Raw genomic sequence first — 19,555 nt, forward strand, 5'->3', positions numbered from 1 at the left:
AAAGAACAGAGAGGAGAGAGTCTGAGAACCAATAGGAAAGAACAAAGAGGAGAAGAGAGAGGAGAGAGTCTGAGAACCAACAGGAAAGAACAGAGAGGAGAAGAGAGAGGAGAGTGTGAGAACCAACAGGAAAGAACAGAGAAGAGAAGAGAGAGGAGAGAGTCTGAGAACCAACAGGAAAGAACAGAGAGGAGAGAGTCTCAGAACCAATAGGAAAGAACAGAGAGGAGAAGAGAGAGGAGAGAGTCTGAGAACCAACAGGAAAGAACAGAGAGGAGAGAGTCTCAGAACCAACAGGAAAGAACAGAGAGGAGAGAGTCTGAGAACCAATAGGAAAGAACAGAGAGGAGAAGAGAGAGGAGAGAGTGTGAGAACCAACAGGAAATAACAGAGAGGAGAGAGTCTGAGAACCAACAGGAAAGAACAGAGAGGAGAAGAGAGAGGAGAGAGTCTGAGAACCAACAGGAAAGAACAGAGAGGAGAGAGTCTCAGAACCAATAGGAAAGAACAGAGAGGAGAGAGGAGAGAGTCTGAGAACCAATATGAAAGAACAGAGGAGAGAGTCTGAGAACCAATAGGAAAGAACAGAGAAGAGAGAGGACAGAGTCTGAGAACCAATAGGAAAGAACAGAGAGGAGAGAGTCTGAGAACCAACAGGAAATAACAGAGAGGAGAAGAGAGAGGAGAGAGTCTGATAACCAACAGGAAAGAACAGAGAAGAGAGAGAGGAGAGAGTCTGAGAACCAACAAGAAAGAACAGAGAGGGGAGAGTCTGAGAACCAACAGGAAAGAACAGAGAGGAGAGAGTCTGAGAACCAACAGGAAAGAACAGAGAGGAGAGAGTCTGAGAACCAACAGGAAAGAACAGAGAGGAGAGAGTCTGAGAACCAACAGGAAAGAACAGAGAGGAGAGAGTCTGAGAACCAACAGGAAAGAACAGAGAGGAGAGAGTCTGAGAACCAATAGGAAATAACAGAGAGGAGAAGAGAGAGGAGAGAGTCTGAGAACCAACAGGAAAGAACAGAGAGGAGAGAGTCTGAGAACCAATGGGAAAGAACAGAGAGGAGAAGAGAGAGGAGTTCGTCTGAGAACCAACAGGAAAGAACAGAGAGGAGAGAGTCTGACAACCAATAGGAAAGAACAGAGAGGAGAAGAGAGAGTCTGAGAACCAACAGGACAGAACAGAGAGGAGAGAGTCTGAGATCCAACAGGAAAGAACAGAGAGGAGAAGAGAGAGGAGAGAGTCTGAGAACCAACAGGAAAGAACAGAGAGGAGAGAGTCTGAGAACCAATAGGAAAGAACAGAGAAGAGAGAGGAGAGAGTGAGAACCAACAGGAAAGAACAGAGAGGAGAGAGTCTCAGAACCAATAGGAAAGAACAGAGAGGAGAAGAGAGAGGAGAGAGTGAGAACCAACAGGAAAGAACAGAGAGGAGAGAGTCTGAGAACCAATAGGAAAGAACAGAGAGGAGAAGATTGAGGAGAGAGTCTGAGAACCAACAGGAAAGAACAGAGAGGAGAGAGTCTGAGAACCAACAGGAAAGAACAGAGAGGAGAGAGTCTGAGAACCAATAGGAAAGAACAGAGAGGAGAAGAGAGAGGATAGAGTGTGAGAACCAACAGGAAAGAACAGAGAGGAGAGAGTCTGAGAACCAACAGGAAAGCACAGAGAGGAGAGAGAGAGAGGAGAGAGTCTGAGAACCAATAGGAAAGAACAGAGAGCAGAAGGGAGAGGAGAGAGTCTGAGGACCAACAGGAAAGAACAGAGAAGAGAGAGAGGAGAGAGTCTGAGAACCAACAAGAAAGAACAGAGAGGAGAGAGTCTCAGAACCAATAGGAAAGAACAGAGAGGAGAAGATAGAGGAGAGAGTCTGAGAACCAACAGGAAAGAACAGAGAGGAGAGAGTCTCAGAACCAATAGGAAAGAACAGAGAGGAGAGAGTCTGAGAACCAATAGGAAAGAACAGAGAGGATATGAGAGAGGAGAGAGTCTGAGAACCAACAGGAAAGAACAGAGAGGAGAGAGTCTGAGAACCAATTGGAAAGAACAGAGAAGAGAGAGGAGAGAGTCTGAGAACCAATAGGAAAGAACAGAGGAGAGAGTCTGAGAACCAATAGGAAAGAACAGAGAAGAGAGAGGAGAGAGTGAGAACCAACAGGAAAGAACAGAGAGGAGAAGAGAAAGGAGAGAGTCTGAGAAGCAACAGGAATGAACAGAGAGGAGAGAGTCTGAGAACCAACAGGAAAGAACAGAGAGGAGAAGAGAGAGGAGAGAGTCTGAGAACCAATAGGAAAGAACAGAGAGGTGAAGAGAGAGGAGAGAGTCTGAGAACCAACAGGAAAGAACAGAGAGGAGAGAGTCTGAGAACCAACAGGAAAGAACAGAGAGGAGAGAGTCTCAGAACCAATAGGAAAGAACAGAGAGGAGAGAGTCTGAGAACCAATAGGAAAGAACAGAGAGGAGATGAGAGGGGAGAGAGTCTGAGAACCAACAGGAAATAACAGAGAGGAGAGAGTCTGAGAACCAATTGGAAAGAACAGAGAAGAGAGAGGAGAGAGTCTGAGAACCAATAGGAAAGAACAGAGAAGAGAGAGGACAGAGTCTGAGAACCAATAGGAAAGAACAGAGAGGAGAGAGTCTGAGAACCAACAGGAAATAACAGAGAGGAGAAGAGAGAGGAGAGAGTCTGAGAACCAACAGGAAAGAACAGAGAAGAGAGAGAGGAGAGAGTCTGAGAACCAACAAGAAAGAACAGAGAGGGGAGAGTCTGAGAACCAACAGGAAAGAACAGAGAGGAGAGAGTCTGAGAACCAACAGGAAAGAACAGAGAGGAGAGAGTCTGAGAACCAACAGGAAAGAACAGAGAGGAGAAGAGAGAGGAGAGAGTCTGAGAACCAACAGGAAAGAACAGAGAGGAGAGAGTCTGAGAACCAATAGGAAAGAACAGAGAGGAGAAGATTGAGGAGAGAGTCTGAGAACCAACAGGAAAGAACAGAGAGGAGAGAGTCTGAGAACCAACAGGAAAGAACAGAGAGGAGAAGAGAGAGGAGAGAGTCTGAGAACCAACAGGAAAGAACAGAGAGGAGAGAGTCTCAGAACCAATAGGAAAGAACAGAGAGGAGAAGAGAGAGGAGAGAGTCTGAGAACCAACAGGAAAGAACAGAGAGGAGAGAGTCTCAGAACCAATAGGAAAGAACAGAGAGGAGAGAGTCTGAGAACCAATAGGAAAGAACAGAGAGGAGATGAGAGAGGAGAGAGTCTGAGAACCAACAGGAAAGAACAGAGAGGAGAGAGTCTGAGAACCAATTGGAAAGAACAGAGAAGAGAGAGGAGAGAGTCTGAGAACCAATAGGAAAGAACAGAGGAGAGAGTCTGAGAACCAACAGGAAAGAACAGAGAGGAGAGAGTCTCAGAACCAATAGGAAAGAACAGAGAGGAGAGAGTCTGAGAACCAACAGGAAATAACAGAGAGGAGAGAGTCTGAGAACCAATTGGAAAGAACAGAGAAGAGAGAGGAGAGAGTCTGAGAACCAATAGGAAAGAACAGAGGAGAGAGTCTGAGAACCAATAGGAAAGAACAGAGAAGAGAGAGGACAGAGTCTGAGAACCAATAGGAAAGAACAGAGAGGAGAGAGTCTGAGAACCAACAGGAAATAACAGAGAGGAGAAGAGAGAGGAGAGAGTCTGATAACCAACAGGAAAGAACAGAGAAGAGAGAGAGGAGAGAGTCTGAGAACCAACAAGAAAGAACAGAGAGGGGAGAGTCTGAGAACCAACAGGAAAGAACAGAGAGGAGAGAGTCTGAGAACCAACAGGAAAGAACAGAGAGGAGAGAGTCTGAGAACCAACAGGAAAGAACAGAGAGGAGAGAGTCTGAGAACCAACAGGAAAGAACAGAGAGGAGAGAGTCTGAGAACCAACAGGAAAGAACAGAGAGGAGAGAGTCTGAGAACCAATAGGAAAGAACAGAGAGGAGAAGAGAGAGGAGAGAGTCTGAGAACCAACAGGAAAGAACAGAGAGGAGAGAGTCTGAGAACCAATGGGAAAGAACAGAGAGGAGAAGAGAGAGGAGTTCGTCTGAGAACCAACAGGAAAGAACAGAGAGGAGAGAGTCTGACAACCAATAGGAAAGAACAGAGAGGAGAAGAGAGAGTCTGAGAACCAACAGGAAAGAACAGAGAGGAGAGAGTCTGAGATCCAACAGGAAAGAACAGAGAGGAGAAGAGAGAGGAGAGAGTCTGAGAACCAACAGGAAAGAACAGAGAGGAGAGAGTCTGAGAACCAATAGGAAAGAACAGAGAAGAGAGAGGAGAGAGTGAGAACCAACAGGAAAGAACAGAGAGGAGAGAGTCTCAGAACCAATAGGAAAGAACAGAGAGGAGAAGAGAGAGGAGAGAGTCTGAGAACCAACAGGAAAGAACAGAGAGGAGAGAGTCTGAGAACCAATAGGAAAGAACAGAGAGGAGAAGATTGAGGAGAGAGTCTGAGAACCAACAGGAAAGAACAGAGAGGAGAGAGTCTGAGAACCAACAGGAAAGAACAGAGAGGAGAAGAGAGAGGAGAGAGTCTGAGAACCAACAGGAAAGAACAGAGAGGAGAGAGTCTCAGAACCAATAGGAAAGAACAGAGAGGAGAGAGTCTGAGAACCAATAGGAAAGAACAGAGAGGATATGAGAGAGGAGAGAGTCTGAGAACCAAGAGGAAAGAACAGAGAGGAGAGAGTCTGAGAACCAATTGGAAAGAACAGAGAAGAGAGAGGAGAGAGTCTGAGAACCAATAGGAAAGAACAGAGGAGAGAGTCTGAGAACCAATAGGAAAGAACAGAGAAGAGAGAGGAGAGAGTGAGAACCAACAGGAAAGAACAGAGAGGAGAGAGTCTGAGAACCAATAGGAAAGAACAGCAAGGAGAAGAGAAAGGAGAGAGTCTGAGAAGCAACAGGAATGAACAGAGAGGAGAGAGTCTGAGAACCAACAGGAAAGAACAGAGAGGAGAAGAGAGAGGAGAGAGTCTGAGAACCAACAGGAAAGAACAGAGAGGAGAGAGTCTGAGAACCAACAGGAAAGAACAGAGAGGAGAGAGTCTCAGAACCAATAGGAAAGAACAGAGAGGAGAGAGTCTCAGAACCAATAGGAAAGAACAGAGAGGAGAGAGTCTGAGAACCAATAGGAAAGAACAGAGAGGAGATGAGAGGGGAGAGAGTCTGAGAACCAACAGGAAATAACAGAGAGGAGAGAGTCTGAGAACCAATTGGAAAGAACAGAGAAGAGAGAGGAGAGAGTCTGAGAACCAATAGGAAAGAACAGAGAAGAGAGAGGACAGAGTCTGAGAACCAATAGGAAAGAACATAGAGGAGAGAGTCTGAGAACCAACAGGAAATAACAGAGAGGAGAAGAGAGAGGAGAGAGTCTGAGAACCAACAGGAAAGAACAGAGAAGAGAGAGAGGAGAGAGTCTGAGAACCAACAAGAAAGAACAGAGAGGGGAGAGTCTGAGAACCAACAGGAAAGAACAGAGAGGAGAGAGTCTGAGAACCAACAGGAAAGAACAGAGAGGAGAGAGTCTGAGAACCAACAGGAAAGAACAGAGAGGAGAAGAGAGAGGAGAGAGTCTGAGAACCAACAAGAAAGAACAGAGAGGAGAGAGTCTGAGAACCAACAGGAAAGAACAGAGAGGAGAAGAGAGAGGAGAGAGTCTGAGAACCAACAGGAAAGAACAGAGAGGAGAGAGTCTGAGAACCAATAGGAAAGAACAGAGAGGAGAAGATTGAGGAGAGAGTCTGAGAACCAACAGGAAAGAACAGAGAGGAGAGAGTCTGAGAACCAATAGGAAAGAACAGAGAGGAGATGAGAGAGGAGAGAGTCTGAGAACCAACAGGAAAGAACAGAGAGGAGAGAGTCTGAGAACCAATTGGAAAGAACAGAGAAGAGAGAGGAGAGAGTCTGAGAACCAATAGGAAAGAACTGAGGAGAGAGTCTGAGAACCAATAGGAAAGAACAGAGAAGAGAGAGGAGAGAGTGAGAACCAACAGGAAAGAACAGAGAGGAGAGAGTGAGAACCAATAGGAAAGAACAGAGAGGAGAGAGTCTGAGAACCAATAGGAAAGAACAGAGAAGAGAGAGGAGAGAGTGAGAACCAATAGGAAAGGACAGATGGATGATGATGGATTTGGATAAGACACCATAGAGAGAGTGAGTGTGTGTGTGTGTGCTCCAGGGGAACGTGCGGTTTCTGAAGCTGCTCCTGTCGCGTCGTGCTGATTGGCTGCAGAAGGATCTAGAGGAGGTAACACCCCTCCACCTGGCGACCCGTCACTCCTCCCCCAAACCCCTGGCCTTGCTGCTCAAACACATAGGACCTGGAGAGGTGGATACACAGGACAAGAACAAGGTACCACACACACTGTTTACAAAGTTGGGTAATAGTTCTATCAAACATACTTGTTATGGAACTGTCCCGGCTCTTTGATTTGATTGACTGAATTAGAGTTCACGTGGAGTTCTGCGCAATCCAGAGACACACACACATGACAATTGGCTGCTTTGTCCTGACTCTTCAAGGCAGACAGTTGTGCCAAATACATTCTACACGCACGCACACACAGACAGGCCCCCTCTGTCTGTAGCGATGATGTCTATCTGTCTGTTAGTTCTGTAATAATCCAATATGCATCATCAGCATGTCAGATGACACTGGTTTCAGTATGTCCTGAATAGATCTCTAACAACAGCCATAGAGGAGGTGATATCTCTGTTATAGCATACTGTCACTGATACTGTCACTGTCACAGTCATTATTACTGTTACTGTTACTGTCACTTAGTCATTGTCCCTGTTACAGTCATTATTACTCTCACTGTTACTGTTACTTACAGTCATTGTCACTGTTACAGTCATTATTACTTTCACTGTTATTGTCACTGTTACTGTCACTGTCACTATTACAATCATTGTTACTGTCATTGTTACTGTCCCTATTACAGTCATTGTTACTGTCACTGTTACAGTCATTGTTACTGTCACTATTACAGTCATTGTTACTGTCACTGTTACTATCATTGTCACTGTCACTGTTACTGTCACTTACGGTCATTATTACTGTCACTGTTATTGTCACTGTTACTGTCACTGTCATTATTACTGTCACTGTTACAGTCATTATTACTGTCACTGTTACTGTCACTGTCATTATTACTGTCACTGTTACAGTCATTGTTACTGTTATCGTCATTGTTACTGTTACTGTCACTTTTACAGTCAGTGTTCCTGTCACTGTTACTGTCATTGTTACTGTTAAAGTCATTGTTACTGTCACTGTCACTATTACAGTTATTGTTACTGTCACTGTTACTGTCATTGTTACTGTTACTGTCACTTAGTCATTATTACTGTCACTGTTACAGTCATTATTACTGTCACTGTTATTGTCACTGTTACTGTCATTGTTACAGTCATTATTACTGTCATTGTTACTGTTACTGTCACTGTTAAAGTCATTGTTACTGTCACTGTCACTATTACAGTTATTGTTACTGTCACTGTTACTGTCATTGTTACTGTTACTGTCACTTAGTCATTATTACTGTCACTGTTACAGTCATTATTACTGTCACTGTTATTGTCACTGTTACTGTCACTGTTACTTACAGTCATTATTACTGTCACTGTCACTGTTACAGTCATTAATACTGTCACTGTTACTGTCATTGTTACTGTCACTGTCACTACAGTTACTTACAGTCATTACTGTCACTGTCACTGTTAGTCATTATTACTGTCACTGTTATTGTCACTGTTACTGTCTTTGTTACTGTCACTGTTATAGTCATTGTTACTGTCACTGTTACAGTCATTGTTACAGTCATTGTTACTGTCACTGTTACGTTACTGCCACTGTCACTGTTACTGTCATGTTACTGTCACTGTCACTATTACAGTCATTGTTACTGTCACTGTTACAGTAATTGTTACTGTTACTGTCATGTTAAATCCTCAGGCTTTATGTGTTTATGTAGAATATGTTCCAGGGCTTTTTGATTTAGTTCAGTTATTTCTAGAGCAAATAGCTTGGAGGTTAGAGCCTAGAGGTTAGAGCCTAGAGGTTAGAGCCTAGAGGTTAGAGCCTAGAGGTTAGAGCCTAGAGGTTAGAGCCTAGAGGTTAGAGCCTAGAGGTTAGAGCCTAGAGGTTAGAGCCTAGAGGTTAGAGCCTAGAGGTTAGAGCCTAGAGGTTAGAGCCTAGAGGTTAGAGCCTAGAGGTTAGAGCCTAGAGGTTAGAGCCTAGAGGTTAGAGCCTAGAGGTTAGAGCCTAGAGGTTAGAGCCTAGAGGTTAGAGCCTAGAGGTTAGAGCCTAGAGGTTAGAGCCTAGAGGTTAGAGCCTAGAGGTTAGAGCCTAGAGGTTAGAGCCTAGAGGTTAGAGCCTAGAGGTTAGAGCCTAGAGGTTAGAGCCTAGAGGTTAGAGCCTAGAGGTTAGAGCCTAGAGGTTAGAGCCTAGAGGTTAGAGCCTAGAGGTTAGAGCCTAGAGGTTAGAGCCTAGAGGTTAGAGCCTAGAGGTTAGAGCCTAGAGGTTAGAGCCTAGAGGTTAGAGCCTAGAGGTTAGAGCCTAGAGGTTAGAGCCTAGAGGTTAGAGCCTAGAGGTTAGAGCCTAGAGGTTAGAGCCTAGAGGTTAGAGCCTAGAGGTTAGAGCCTAGAGGTTAGAGCCTAGAGGTTAGAGCCTAGAGGTTAGAGCCTAGAGGTTAGAGCCTAGAGGTTAGAGCCTAGAGGTTAGAGCCTAGAGGTTAGAGCCTAGAGGTTAGAGCCTAGAGGTTAGAGCCTAGAGGTTAGAGCCTAGAGGTTAGAGCCTAGAGGTTAGAGCCTAGAGGTTAGAGCCTAGAGGTTAGAGCCTAGAGGTTAGAGCCTAGAGGTTAGAGCCTAGAGGTTAGAGCCTGGAGGTTAGAGCCTGGAGGTTAGAGCCTGGAGGTTAGAGCCTGGAGGTTAGAGCCTGGAGGTTAGAGCCTGGAGGTTAGAGCCTGGAGGTTAGAGCCTGGAGGTTAGAGCCTGGAGGTTAGAGCCTGGAGGTTAGAGCCTGGAGGTTAGAGCCTGGAGGTTAGAGCCTGGAGGTTAGAGCCTGGAGGTTAGAGCCTGGAGGTTAGAGCCTGGAGGTTAGAGCCTGGAGGTTAGAGCGTTGGGCCAGTAACCAAAAGGTTACTTAACCCCAATTGCTCCACGGGGGCCTGTGTTACGCACGCCTCTATGAAGAGGGAACCCTGCTACAACTAAACTCTCTGTGAAGTGAAAAAGGTATGGACTGTAGGTGCGAGTAAGGATGACACAGACAGAATGTGGTACCGTTTACAAGGACTTTATTCCTTTACACGGTAATATGGGGAAAAGGGGCTGGACGGAACCAAAGCAAAGAAAGTAAATCTCAAAGCCCCCCCCCTCTCCTATCTTACCTGCCTACCCACTACTTACCTAATTTAGCACCACCTGGTGCCCTAACCAAAATACAGGGGGTGGTCCGCCCAGGTCTTACCTAGTGTGCCTAGACAGTGAATATACTACGGGTATATGTATGCCCGCGGGCCTCTTGCCTAAGCACTCCCAAGGTGCCTTCCCCTTTCCCCCTGGGAACAAATGAAACAGAATATTAAACAATTTCACAAACAAACAAAGTACATCAAATAAGCTCTATCTGAGCAACAAACTCACAAAACATACCAACTTCCCAGCAATGAACTCCCAGCAAATCAACCTCCAGCAAAAATCTCTCTATCACAATCAATCGCTTTGCAATGACCTCCCAGCAAATCTCTCTCAGTAATCCCTACCTCCAAAATCTCTCTCTTCTGAACAGAACACTGGCTTTTATATAGCTTCAGAATGAATGTAACTGGAGACAGCTGTGTCTTGACGAGGGGGCGGGGTCAGCTCTCCAATTAGCCCTGGAGTCGACCAATCAGCAGCTTGAGGGATTTCAGGAAGCCATTTCCTGAAATAAAACACATGCAAATACACAAACTACAACACATAAACTGGGGAACGTAACACCTGACAATGGTGACCCTGGCTGTGGCCCCAGCGGGAGTTTGGATATGCAAGAAACACATTTCCCATACACATTAACAGGTCAAATATAAGCACCCCCAAATTATTATTGCAATAGTGTCTGACCCCCCCCCCCCCCCCTCTCTCTCCCCCTGCAGCAGACTGCGCTCCACTGGTCAGCGTTCTATAACAGGCCGGAGCACGTCAGACTGCTCATCAAACACGACTCCAACATTGGCATCCCAGACAGTGAGGGCAAGATCCCCCTACACTGGGCTGCACACAGCCAGGAGCACACCGCTATACACACCGTCCGCTGTATACTGGTACACACACACACACACACACACACACACACACACACACACACACACACACACACACACACACACACACACAGTATCCAGTGAGAATGTCATCCTTACACACACCATCCTCTGCTTACTGATGTAAATGAGGTGTGTGTGTGTGTGTGTGTGCGTAGGAGGCGGCTCCTACCGAGTCTCTGTTGAACTGGCAGGACTATGAGGGGCGCACGCCTTTGCACTTTGCTGTTGCCGACGGCAACGAGGCAGTGGTGGAGGTGCTGACATCGTATGAAGGCTGCAGCGTCACGGCGTACGACAACCTGTTCAGAACCCCGCTGCACTGGGCTGCACTGCTGGGTAAGAGACTGTGTTTACAATGTGGATCCTGTCATCAGAATGTGGTTCCATCACTGGTCCAGATACTGTACCGGAGGGGGCAACCCGAGCTGAACCTGGATATGTTGATGTGTGTTTCAGGACATGCCAAGATAGTGCACTTGTTGTTGGAGAGGAACACGTCAGGCACCATCCCCTCAGACAGCCATGGGGCCACACCTCTACACTATGGAGCTCAGAGCAACTACGCTGTACGTAGACACACACACACACATGCACACATGCTCACGTTTTCACCTTATATCAGGGACTCATGTGTGTGCGTGTGTGTGTGTGTGCGTGCGTAGGAGACGGTGGGTGTGTTTCTGTCCCACCCCTCTGTGAAAGACGAGCCAGATCTGGAGGGCCGCACAGCGTTCATGTGGGCTGCTGGGAAAGGAAGCGATGATGTCATACGCACCATGCTGACACTCACGCCTCACATCGACATCAACATGGCCGACAAGTACGGAGGCACTGGTGAGGAACTCTGGGATGTGTTTAATACGCAGGGATTGTTTCAGTCAGCAGTAGACCAAGAGCTGCTGTGACTGGTCAGGCTGGTAGAGGACACCTCCCCCTTCATCCCCGGCTCCCTCCCCCTTTATCCCCTACCCCCCTCACCGCCTTCACCACAGTTTCCCAGATCTTAATGTCCTGGTACTGTCACCATCAGAGCTACTCAGAGAGATAAACAGACGCGCAGGATGACACACACACACACACACTCACACACTGGTGCTAGCCTCTGTCATCCTGCGCGTGTAGGAATGTTGAGGCACTGGAGGTGACGCAGGTGGCAGGACAGCGGCTGTCTGATGTCACAGGGGATTCCCCAGAGTGGCATAGATGTCAGGGGATTCCCCGAAAGCAGTGGAGCGGGAGAGACAAGTGGGGAGAGAGACATGTCAACACATAACACACACACGCGCACGCACGCACGCACGCGCACACACATACACACACACATACACACACTATTCCCAAGCTGTAGACATGCTATCCTTTGTCCCCTGCTCTGCCCTGTGGGCTGATTGGAGCACTAATCACCATGGTGATGCCCCTGCTTCCTGCCCTGCAGGGACAATTTATGTGAGCATATGCTAATGAGTTGGTAAAATATGCAAATGATCTGGTGTACTATGCTAATGAGGTTGAGTGTGATGGGGAGCAGAGTGGGTTGATCAGAGTCACTGGAGTAGATAGATGGGCCAGGGTGTAAATATTGACTGACATGAAATAACAACACAGTTCAGGGTCAAAGTGCAACAAATGACTTTTCATTTGACGAACTGGTTCTGAAAACTCGAGTACGTGAGGCTGCTGAAGTGTGTGGAGACTGAAAATCTCAACTTAATGTGTGTGTGTGTGTGTTGCAGCGCTGCATGCGGCCTCTCTGTCAGGTCATGTGAGTACAGTGAGGTTGCTGTTGGAGAGAGGAGCCATAGTGGACAGTCTAGACGTAATGAAACACACGCCTCTGTTCAGAGCCTGTGAGATGGGACACCGCCACATCATCCTCACACTTATCAAAGGTACACAGCAAAGATGGTGGATAAATTAAGATTTTGCTTTACTCAGGTCGTTGACCATTGGAAAAAAGGAGCGAGTGAGATGTCTCACTTCCTCACATTCCCCTCACATCCCCATATATACACATTCCCCTCACATCCCCAAATATACACATTCCCCTCACATCCCCAAATATACACATTCCCCCTCACATCCCCAAATATGGTGTCTTACAGGACTACACTAGTGTACCATGCTCTACCTACTGAGTCATACAGGACTACACTAGTGTACCATGCTCTATCTACTGAGTCATACAGGACCACACTAGTGTACCATGCTCTATCTACTGAGTCATACAGGACTACACTAGTGTAGCATGCTCTACCTACTGAGTCATACAGGACTACACTAGTGTACCATGCTCTATCTACTGAGTCATACAGGACTACACTAGTGTACCATGCTCTATCTACTGAGTCATACAGGACTACACTAGTGTAGCATGCTCTACCTACTGAGTCATACAGGACTACACTAGTGTACCATGCTCTATCTACTGAGTCATACATGACTACACTAGTGTACCATGCTCTATCTACTGAGTCATACAGGACTACACTAGTGTACCATGCTCTATCTACTGAGTCATACAGGACCACACTAGTGTACCATGCTCTATCTACTGAGTCATACAGGACCACACTAGTGTACCATGCTCTACCTACTGAGTCATACAGGACTACACTAGTGTACCATGCTCTATCTACTGAGTCATACAGGACTACACTAGTGTACCATGCTCTATCTACTGAGTCATGCAGGACTACACTAGTGTAACATGCTCTATCTACTGAGGCATACAGGACTACACTAGTGTACCATGCTCTATCTACTGAGTCATACAGGACTACACTAGTGTACCATGCTCTACCTACTGAGTCATACAGGACTACACTAGTGTACCATGCTCTACCTACTGAGTCATACAGGACTACACTAGTGTACCATGCTCTATCTACTGAGTCATACAGGACTACACTAGTGTACCATGCTCTATCTACTGAGTCATACAGGACTACACTAGTGTACCATGCTCTATCTACTGAGTCATACAGGACTACACTAGCGTAGCATGCTCTACCTACTGAGTCATACAGGACTACACTAGTGTACCATGCTCTATCTACTGAGTCATACAGGACTACACTAGTGTACCATGCTCTTATCTACTGAGTCTTACCGGACTACACTAGTGTACCATGCTCTACCTACTGAGTCATACAGGACTACACTAGTGTACCATGCTCTTGTAATGCAGGATTTGGGTGGGCTTACTATGGTGAAGAATGCCTCATGGATTTTCATTGTTTAGGCTCTGCTCGTGTCCACCTGGTGGATCTAGATGGACACACTGCTCTGCACTGGGCGGCTCTGGGGGGGAACGCTGAAGTCTGCCAGGTCTGTCTTTTCACCTTTATACACTTTTATTATCCCTGAACACTTCTTCATTTGTCCTCATTTCCTTTCCTTATAGACTGTGTTAAGGATGTGTTGTTCAGGTCATTGAGCCGGTTGGCTGGTACTGTAATCTCAGTGTGATGGTCATGGTAGTTGCTGATGGAGAATGGGATCAGTCCTAACGTCCAGGACCAGGCAGGCAGGACTCCTCTCCAGTGTGCTGCTTATGGAGGGTACATCACCTGTATGGCTGTACTACTCATGGAGAACAACGCTGACCCTAATATACAGGACAAAGAGGTACACACACACACACACACACACACACACACACACACACACACACACACACAATCAAACACAGACATACAGTACATATACAGAAACACACAGACACAAAGTGCTCTCCACTGGTTCTGTCTTACCGTGTGTGTCTGCAGGGCAGGACAGCTTTACACTGGTCCTGTCCTACCGTGTGTGTCTGCAGGGCAGGACAGCTCTCCACTGGACCTGTCCTACCGTGTGTGTCTGCAGGGCAGGACAGCTCTCCACTGGTCCTGTCCTACCGTGTGTGTCTGCAGGGCAGGACAGCTCTCCACTGGACCTGTCCTACCGTGTGTGTCTGCAGGGCAGGGCAGCTCTCCACTGGTCCTGTCCTACCGTGTGTGTCTGCAGGGCAGGACAGCTCTCCACTGGTCCTGTCCTACCGTGTGTGTCTGCAGGGCAGGACAGCTTTACACTGGTCCTGTCCTACCGTGTGTGTCTGCAGGGCAGGACAGCTCTACACTGGTCCTGTCCTACCGTGTGTGTCTGCAGGGCAGGACAGCTCTCCACTGGTCCTGTCCTACCGTGTGTGTCTGCAGGGCAGGACAGCTCTCCACTGGTCCTGTCCTACTGTGTGTGTCTGCAGGGCAGGACAGCTCTCCACTGGTCCTGTCCTACCGTGTGTGTCTGCAGGGCAGGACAGCTCTCCACTGGTCCTGTAACAATGGCTATCTGGATGCTGTGAAGCTGCTGCTGAACTCTAATGCCTTCCCCAACCACATGGAACACAACGAGGAGAGGTGAGGAGGAGGTGAATGAGGAGGAAGGGCCTCGTCTATAGTTTGGAAGGACATCAGCTCCTACAACAGTAGCAAGTATCGATTGAGATTCAAAAAGTAGCTGTTGCTATTGTCTAGCTAAGGCAATTTAGTTTTTGTGCTGTCTCTCTACCTAGTGGCCTACTAAATTATTGGCACTGACTGATAACTACAGGTAACTGGCAAGATAAAGGAAACCCCAACATATCACATCTTAATAGGGCATTGGGCACCACGAGCCAGAACAGCTTCAATGCACCTTGGCTTAGATTCTACAAGTGTCTGGAACTCTTGGAGGGATGCGACACCATTCTTCCACCAGAAATTCCATAATTTGGTGTTTTGTTGATGGTGGTGGAAAACGCTGTCTCAGGCTCCGCTCCAGAATCAACTGGGTTGAGATCTGGTGACTGAGACGGACATGACATGTGGTTTACATCTTTTCATGCTCCTCAAACCATTCAGTAACCAACCGTGCCCTGTGGATGGGGGCATTGTCATCCTATGGAGGCATAGACATGGTAGCCAAAATAATGTCCTGCACAGCATTTTTATACATGACCCTAAACATGATGGGATGTTAATTGCTTAATTAACTCAGGAACCACACCTGTGTGGAAGCACCTGTTTTCAATATACTTTGTATCCCTCATTTCCTCAAGTGTTTCCTTTATTTTGGCAGTTACCTGTTACCTGCTATGTTAAGATGAATGCACTAATGTAAGTCGCTCTGCATAAGAGCGTCTGCTAAATTACTAAAATATCAATGTAAAATTACATGTTGTAATTTTCCGAATGAATTTTGTGAATCTATTCTCTCTGTGTGTTGTTTTTCACAAAGCAAGTTCATTAGGTTAAAGATGCACTATGCAGAAATCACTGCCATTTCCTGGTTACTAAAATTCTAATTCTAATATCAGTTTATGTGACAAAACAAGCAAGTATAGCGTAGAGAATCATTGTACCATCTAAACCACTTCCATAATGTTGTATTTTCAGCTGTTTGAAGCTGGTGTACAGAAACAAAAAACTTAAGAACAGGAAGCATGCGTGTGCGTGTGTGTGTGTGTGTGTGTGTGTAGGTACACCCCCCTGGACTACACCCTCCTAGGGGAACACAGTGAGGTGACTCAGTACATGTTGGAGCATGGAGCTCTGTCTATAGCGGCCATCCAGGACATCGCTGCTGCTTCCATCCAGGCCCTGTATAAAGGATACACCGTCCGCAAGGCCTTCACCGAGAGGAAACAACTACTGATGAGACACGAACAGCTACGCAAGGACGCAGCCAAGTACCATACACACACACACACACACACATGCACACACATATAAACAAGCATTGTGATCCATCCCCTGTCTGCTCAGTACTCTCTGTCAACAACTCTATCATAGTCAACCAGATCATGCCATACACACACGCACACACACACACACCCACATATTCTCTCTCTCTCCCTCTCTCTCTCTCTCTCTCATCTCCCTTTCTCTCCATCTCTCCCTGTCGTATTCCCCCAACCTATATAGAAAGTCACACTCTCTCCATATCCATCTTTCCACCTGTCATCCCTGCACACACATACATCTTCTCCCTGTCTCTCTCTCTCTCTCTCTCTCTCTCTCTCTCTCTCTCTCTCTCGCTCACACATCCCTCTCTTATGATTCTACACTGTTTGTAATAAATGGCCTGTAATGGTCTCTGTGTGCTTGGAACTCCTATTAGGCTTGGATTACTGAAAGGATTCTCCTGTTGTTCTTTGTAACGTCAGGACTAGTTTGTGATGTTGGTCAGGGCTGGTCCAGCGGTAGGGTTTAGATAAGGCTTTGAGATAAGGTCGTAACTAGGGTTAGGGTGTACGTGTGTGAGACGTGTGTAATATGTGTCATGATGTCACTCAGGAAACGCGAGGAGGAGCAGCGGAGGCGGGAGGCGGAGCAGCAAATCTCATTGGCCAGAACAGAGAAACAGAGGATGTTATTGGCCCGCGCTGAGCAGGAGCAGCTGTCATTGGCTGAGACTATGAAGGAACTGTCAGTGTATGAGAGAGAGGCAGGGGGCGGGGCTAATACAGCCTCCAAAGCAGAACAGACCAATAGCAAAGAGGAGACATGGAAACATAGAGGTACGGACATACATACACACAGGAGGCTGCTGAGGGGAGGACGACTCATAATAATGGCTGAAATGGAGTTAATGGAATGTTATCAAACATGTGTTTGATGAGTTTGATTCCATTCCATTCATTCTGTTCCAGATATTACTATGAGCCCGTCCTCCCCAATTAAGGTGACGCCAAACTAGTTTTCATTGGGAAGGCAGATAAAGCCTTTTTGATCAAAAGCATTCACTTTTGCATGTGAATCCTACTCATTACTGTTCCGTTTGAGAAGGGGCTCCTGCCTCACTGCTTTTGCTCGTTCTCCTCACGGGTCATAGACCGGTGCCCTGCGGCTCAGCTTAATCAGATCCGCTCAATGAAAAACAGGTGAAATTATGAACGTCATCTTCATTATCTCCTACCATATTTCACAATTTGACTGCAGATATTTACTTAAAAAGTAGCTAGAAATATTCAAATGTATTAAAAAAAGAAGTAGTTTAAACAGTATTGACGGTACTGAAAAACCATCCCGTGGCTTTTTCCAAAACCCTGGACTACGGTATATATACGGTAAACCACTCAAACCTAACACACACACATATACACACACACATATTCACCCACTCTCTCACTCTTACTTCCCTCTCTTTCTCAGCACATAGAAGCAGACCCTCCAAGAGAGGGAAGGAGGCACAGCCAGCCAAAGGACCTGACCCCGTGGTGACCCCTCACCCCTCAGTGACCTCTGACCCCATGCCCCCTGCCCAGGGGTCTAGGGTCAGGGAGCGTTTCTCTCCTGCAGGCTGCAGCCGACCCCCCAGCCCAAAACACAGACCTCCCACCACACCCAGGACCAAGAGACTCACCTCTGCAAACACACACACTCCCTCCAACACACACACTCCTTCCAAAACACACACTACCTCCAACACACACACTCCTTCCAACACACACACTCCTTCCCACACACACACTCTATCCAACACAGACACATCTACTCGCCCCACCATGGATCAAGAAGCCCCCAGCACCAGGGAACGCACCCCTAGAAGCAAGAGAGACACACACACCAACACACACAACCCCAGACACAGAACACGCCCTGCCACAGACCATACCACCTCCTCCAGCAAGAACCACACTAAAGCCTCCACACAGTCACACCGCCCCAGCAGCAAGCCCAGGGAGGGGGACAGAGACCAGGCTGCCTGCACTATCCAACAAGCCTGGAGGAGGTAAGGTTGAAGCCCGACCAGGGATGGTCTGCTTTTCATTCTTCCCATTCCCTCTCCAAGCTGAGCCAGTACTGGGAGTACTGCCATGGAATAGAGCCTGTGGCCCCTTTACCAAAGCAGAGGTGCTCAGGTAGTTTCTCTCTGGCCCGATAACAAGGTTGGCTCTGAGATGGCTTCCCAAACAGCCTGGAGGAAGTGTGTGTATGGTTGAAAGGGGGAGGGGTATACTGTGCTCCACAGTAGCGTTCTCTCTTACCAAGAGAGTGTGGCAGTGCCATGTGGTGCCCACATGTGTCTTCCCTCCACACACACACACACTAACTTACACACAGCGTCTCCCCCTCACGCTCTCTGTGGTCTGGCTGCCTGCCCTCCTACCATCAACACCTCCATGACGGGGGAGAGAGGGGGGAGGTGGGGGAGACAGGGGGTATAATCTGGAGCCCTCTCAGTGTTTTAACGAGAGGCTAAAAGTTCAGGCGTGCCATTCTAATAGCTACCAGCAGCCTCTCATTCAGGATCTACTACCCCACATCGGAAAGCCCTCTGTTCCCAGCCGCCAGTAGATGTGTGTGCGTGCGGATGCGTGTACTGATTTAATTGTAGTATACAAGTAATAAGCTTTTTCTACTAAGCTCTTGAAGTATGCCATGGTTCAGTTCCCCTAGAGGAAGTGTTATGTATTGATGCCGAAGAGTAGCGGACCCAGAATTGAGCCTTGTGGAACCCCTAAGGTTGGACTAATTATTATTTCTCACCCCTCTTAAACCAGCTTTTCCAGGGATGCCTGTAACGTTTTTCAGTGAACTGAATAATGTCCAAATGTCATGTGCTGTGTAATATACGAACCGAATAGGTTGGACAAATGAAGGCCTCTATAATGTACCGTGTTCTGGGTGTGTTTGTGTGTAGGTTCCATGTGCGATGCAGATTGAGGGAGGCTTTTGGTGCTGGGAAAAGAGTGGAGCCACCTGAGGTCGCCTCCCTCCTGATCCAGCTGCTCTGGGATAGGCCGGCTTTCCCTGGTCACACCCCTATTAGGACCAAGCCTGAGGCCACAGTTCCACCCACCAAGACAGCAGCCAAGAGCTCAGTGCTGCAAAGCATCTATGGTAAAGCCTGGCGTTCTGTCCAGAATGTTTGATTCTGTCTTTCATTTGTTTCAACTCTGAACTGTTAACATTTAGAAATAAACCAATTCTTAACAGCGCCTAGTCGCCTACTGTGAATGGGTGCATTACTGCCGAGCTGCAACTTCAAACTCCAACATACCTGTATGGAATTAGTATAGGGAGGTGTATAGTCCACTGAAGATATTAATATCTGTATAGAATTGGCATAGGGAGGTGTATAGTCCACTGAAGATATTAATATCTCTATAGAATTGGCATAGGGAGGTGTATAGTCCACTGAAGATATTAATATCTGTATAGAATTAGTATAGGGAGGTGTATAGTCCAC

General features: G+C 47.0%; 1 protein-coding gene across 5 annotated transcripts in view; it reads left to right on the plus strand.

Moving 5' to 3' along the window:
* Positions 1–19,555, plus strand: part of LOC110534148 (inversin) — a 60,220-nt gene that overhangs the window by 30,798 nt on the left and 9,867 nt on the right. For all 5 annotated transcript variants that reach the window (XM_090222744.1, XM_090222739.1, XM_090222761.1 and 2 more), the window contains 13 exons: positions 6,214–6,387; positions 10,178–10,345; positions 10,504–10,684; positions 10,805–10,914; positions 11,011–11,182; positions 12,082–12,237; positions 13,590–13,675; positions 13,829–13,975; positions 14,633–14,739; positions 15,840–16,049; positions 16,657–16,880; positions 17,515–18,094; positions 19,007–19,206. In XM_090222744.1, coding sequence (XP_090078870.1) covers positions 6,214–6,387; positions 10,178–10,345; positions 10,504–10,684; positions 10,805–10,914; positions 11,011–11,182; positions 12,082–12,237; positions 13,590–13,675; positions 13,829–13,975; positions 14,633–14,739; positions 15,840–16,049; positions 16,657–16,880; positions 17,515–18,094; positions 19,007–19,206 — 2,515 coding nt within the window. The remainder of the gene's footprint in view (positions 1–6,213; positions 6,388–10,177; positions 10,346–10,503; positions 10,685–10,804; positions 10,915–11,010; positions 11,183–12,081; positions 12,238–13,589; positions 13,676–13,828; positions 13,976–14,632; positions 14,740–15,839; positions 16,050–16,656; positions 16,881–17,514; positions 18,095–19,006; positions 19,207–19,555) is intronic.

Source organism: Oncorhynchus mykiss, chromosome 3 (genome assembly GCF_057628025.1).
Source record: "Oncorhynchus mykiss isolate SJ-2025 chromosome 3, ASM5762802v1, whole genome shotgun sequence".
Classification (NCBI taxonomy): Eukaryota; Metazoa; Chordata; class Actinopteri; order Salmoniformes; family Salmonidae; genus Oncorhynchus; species Oncorhynchus mykiss.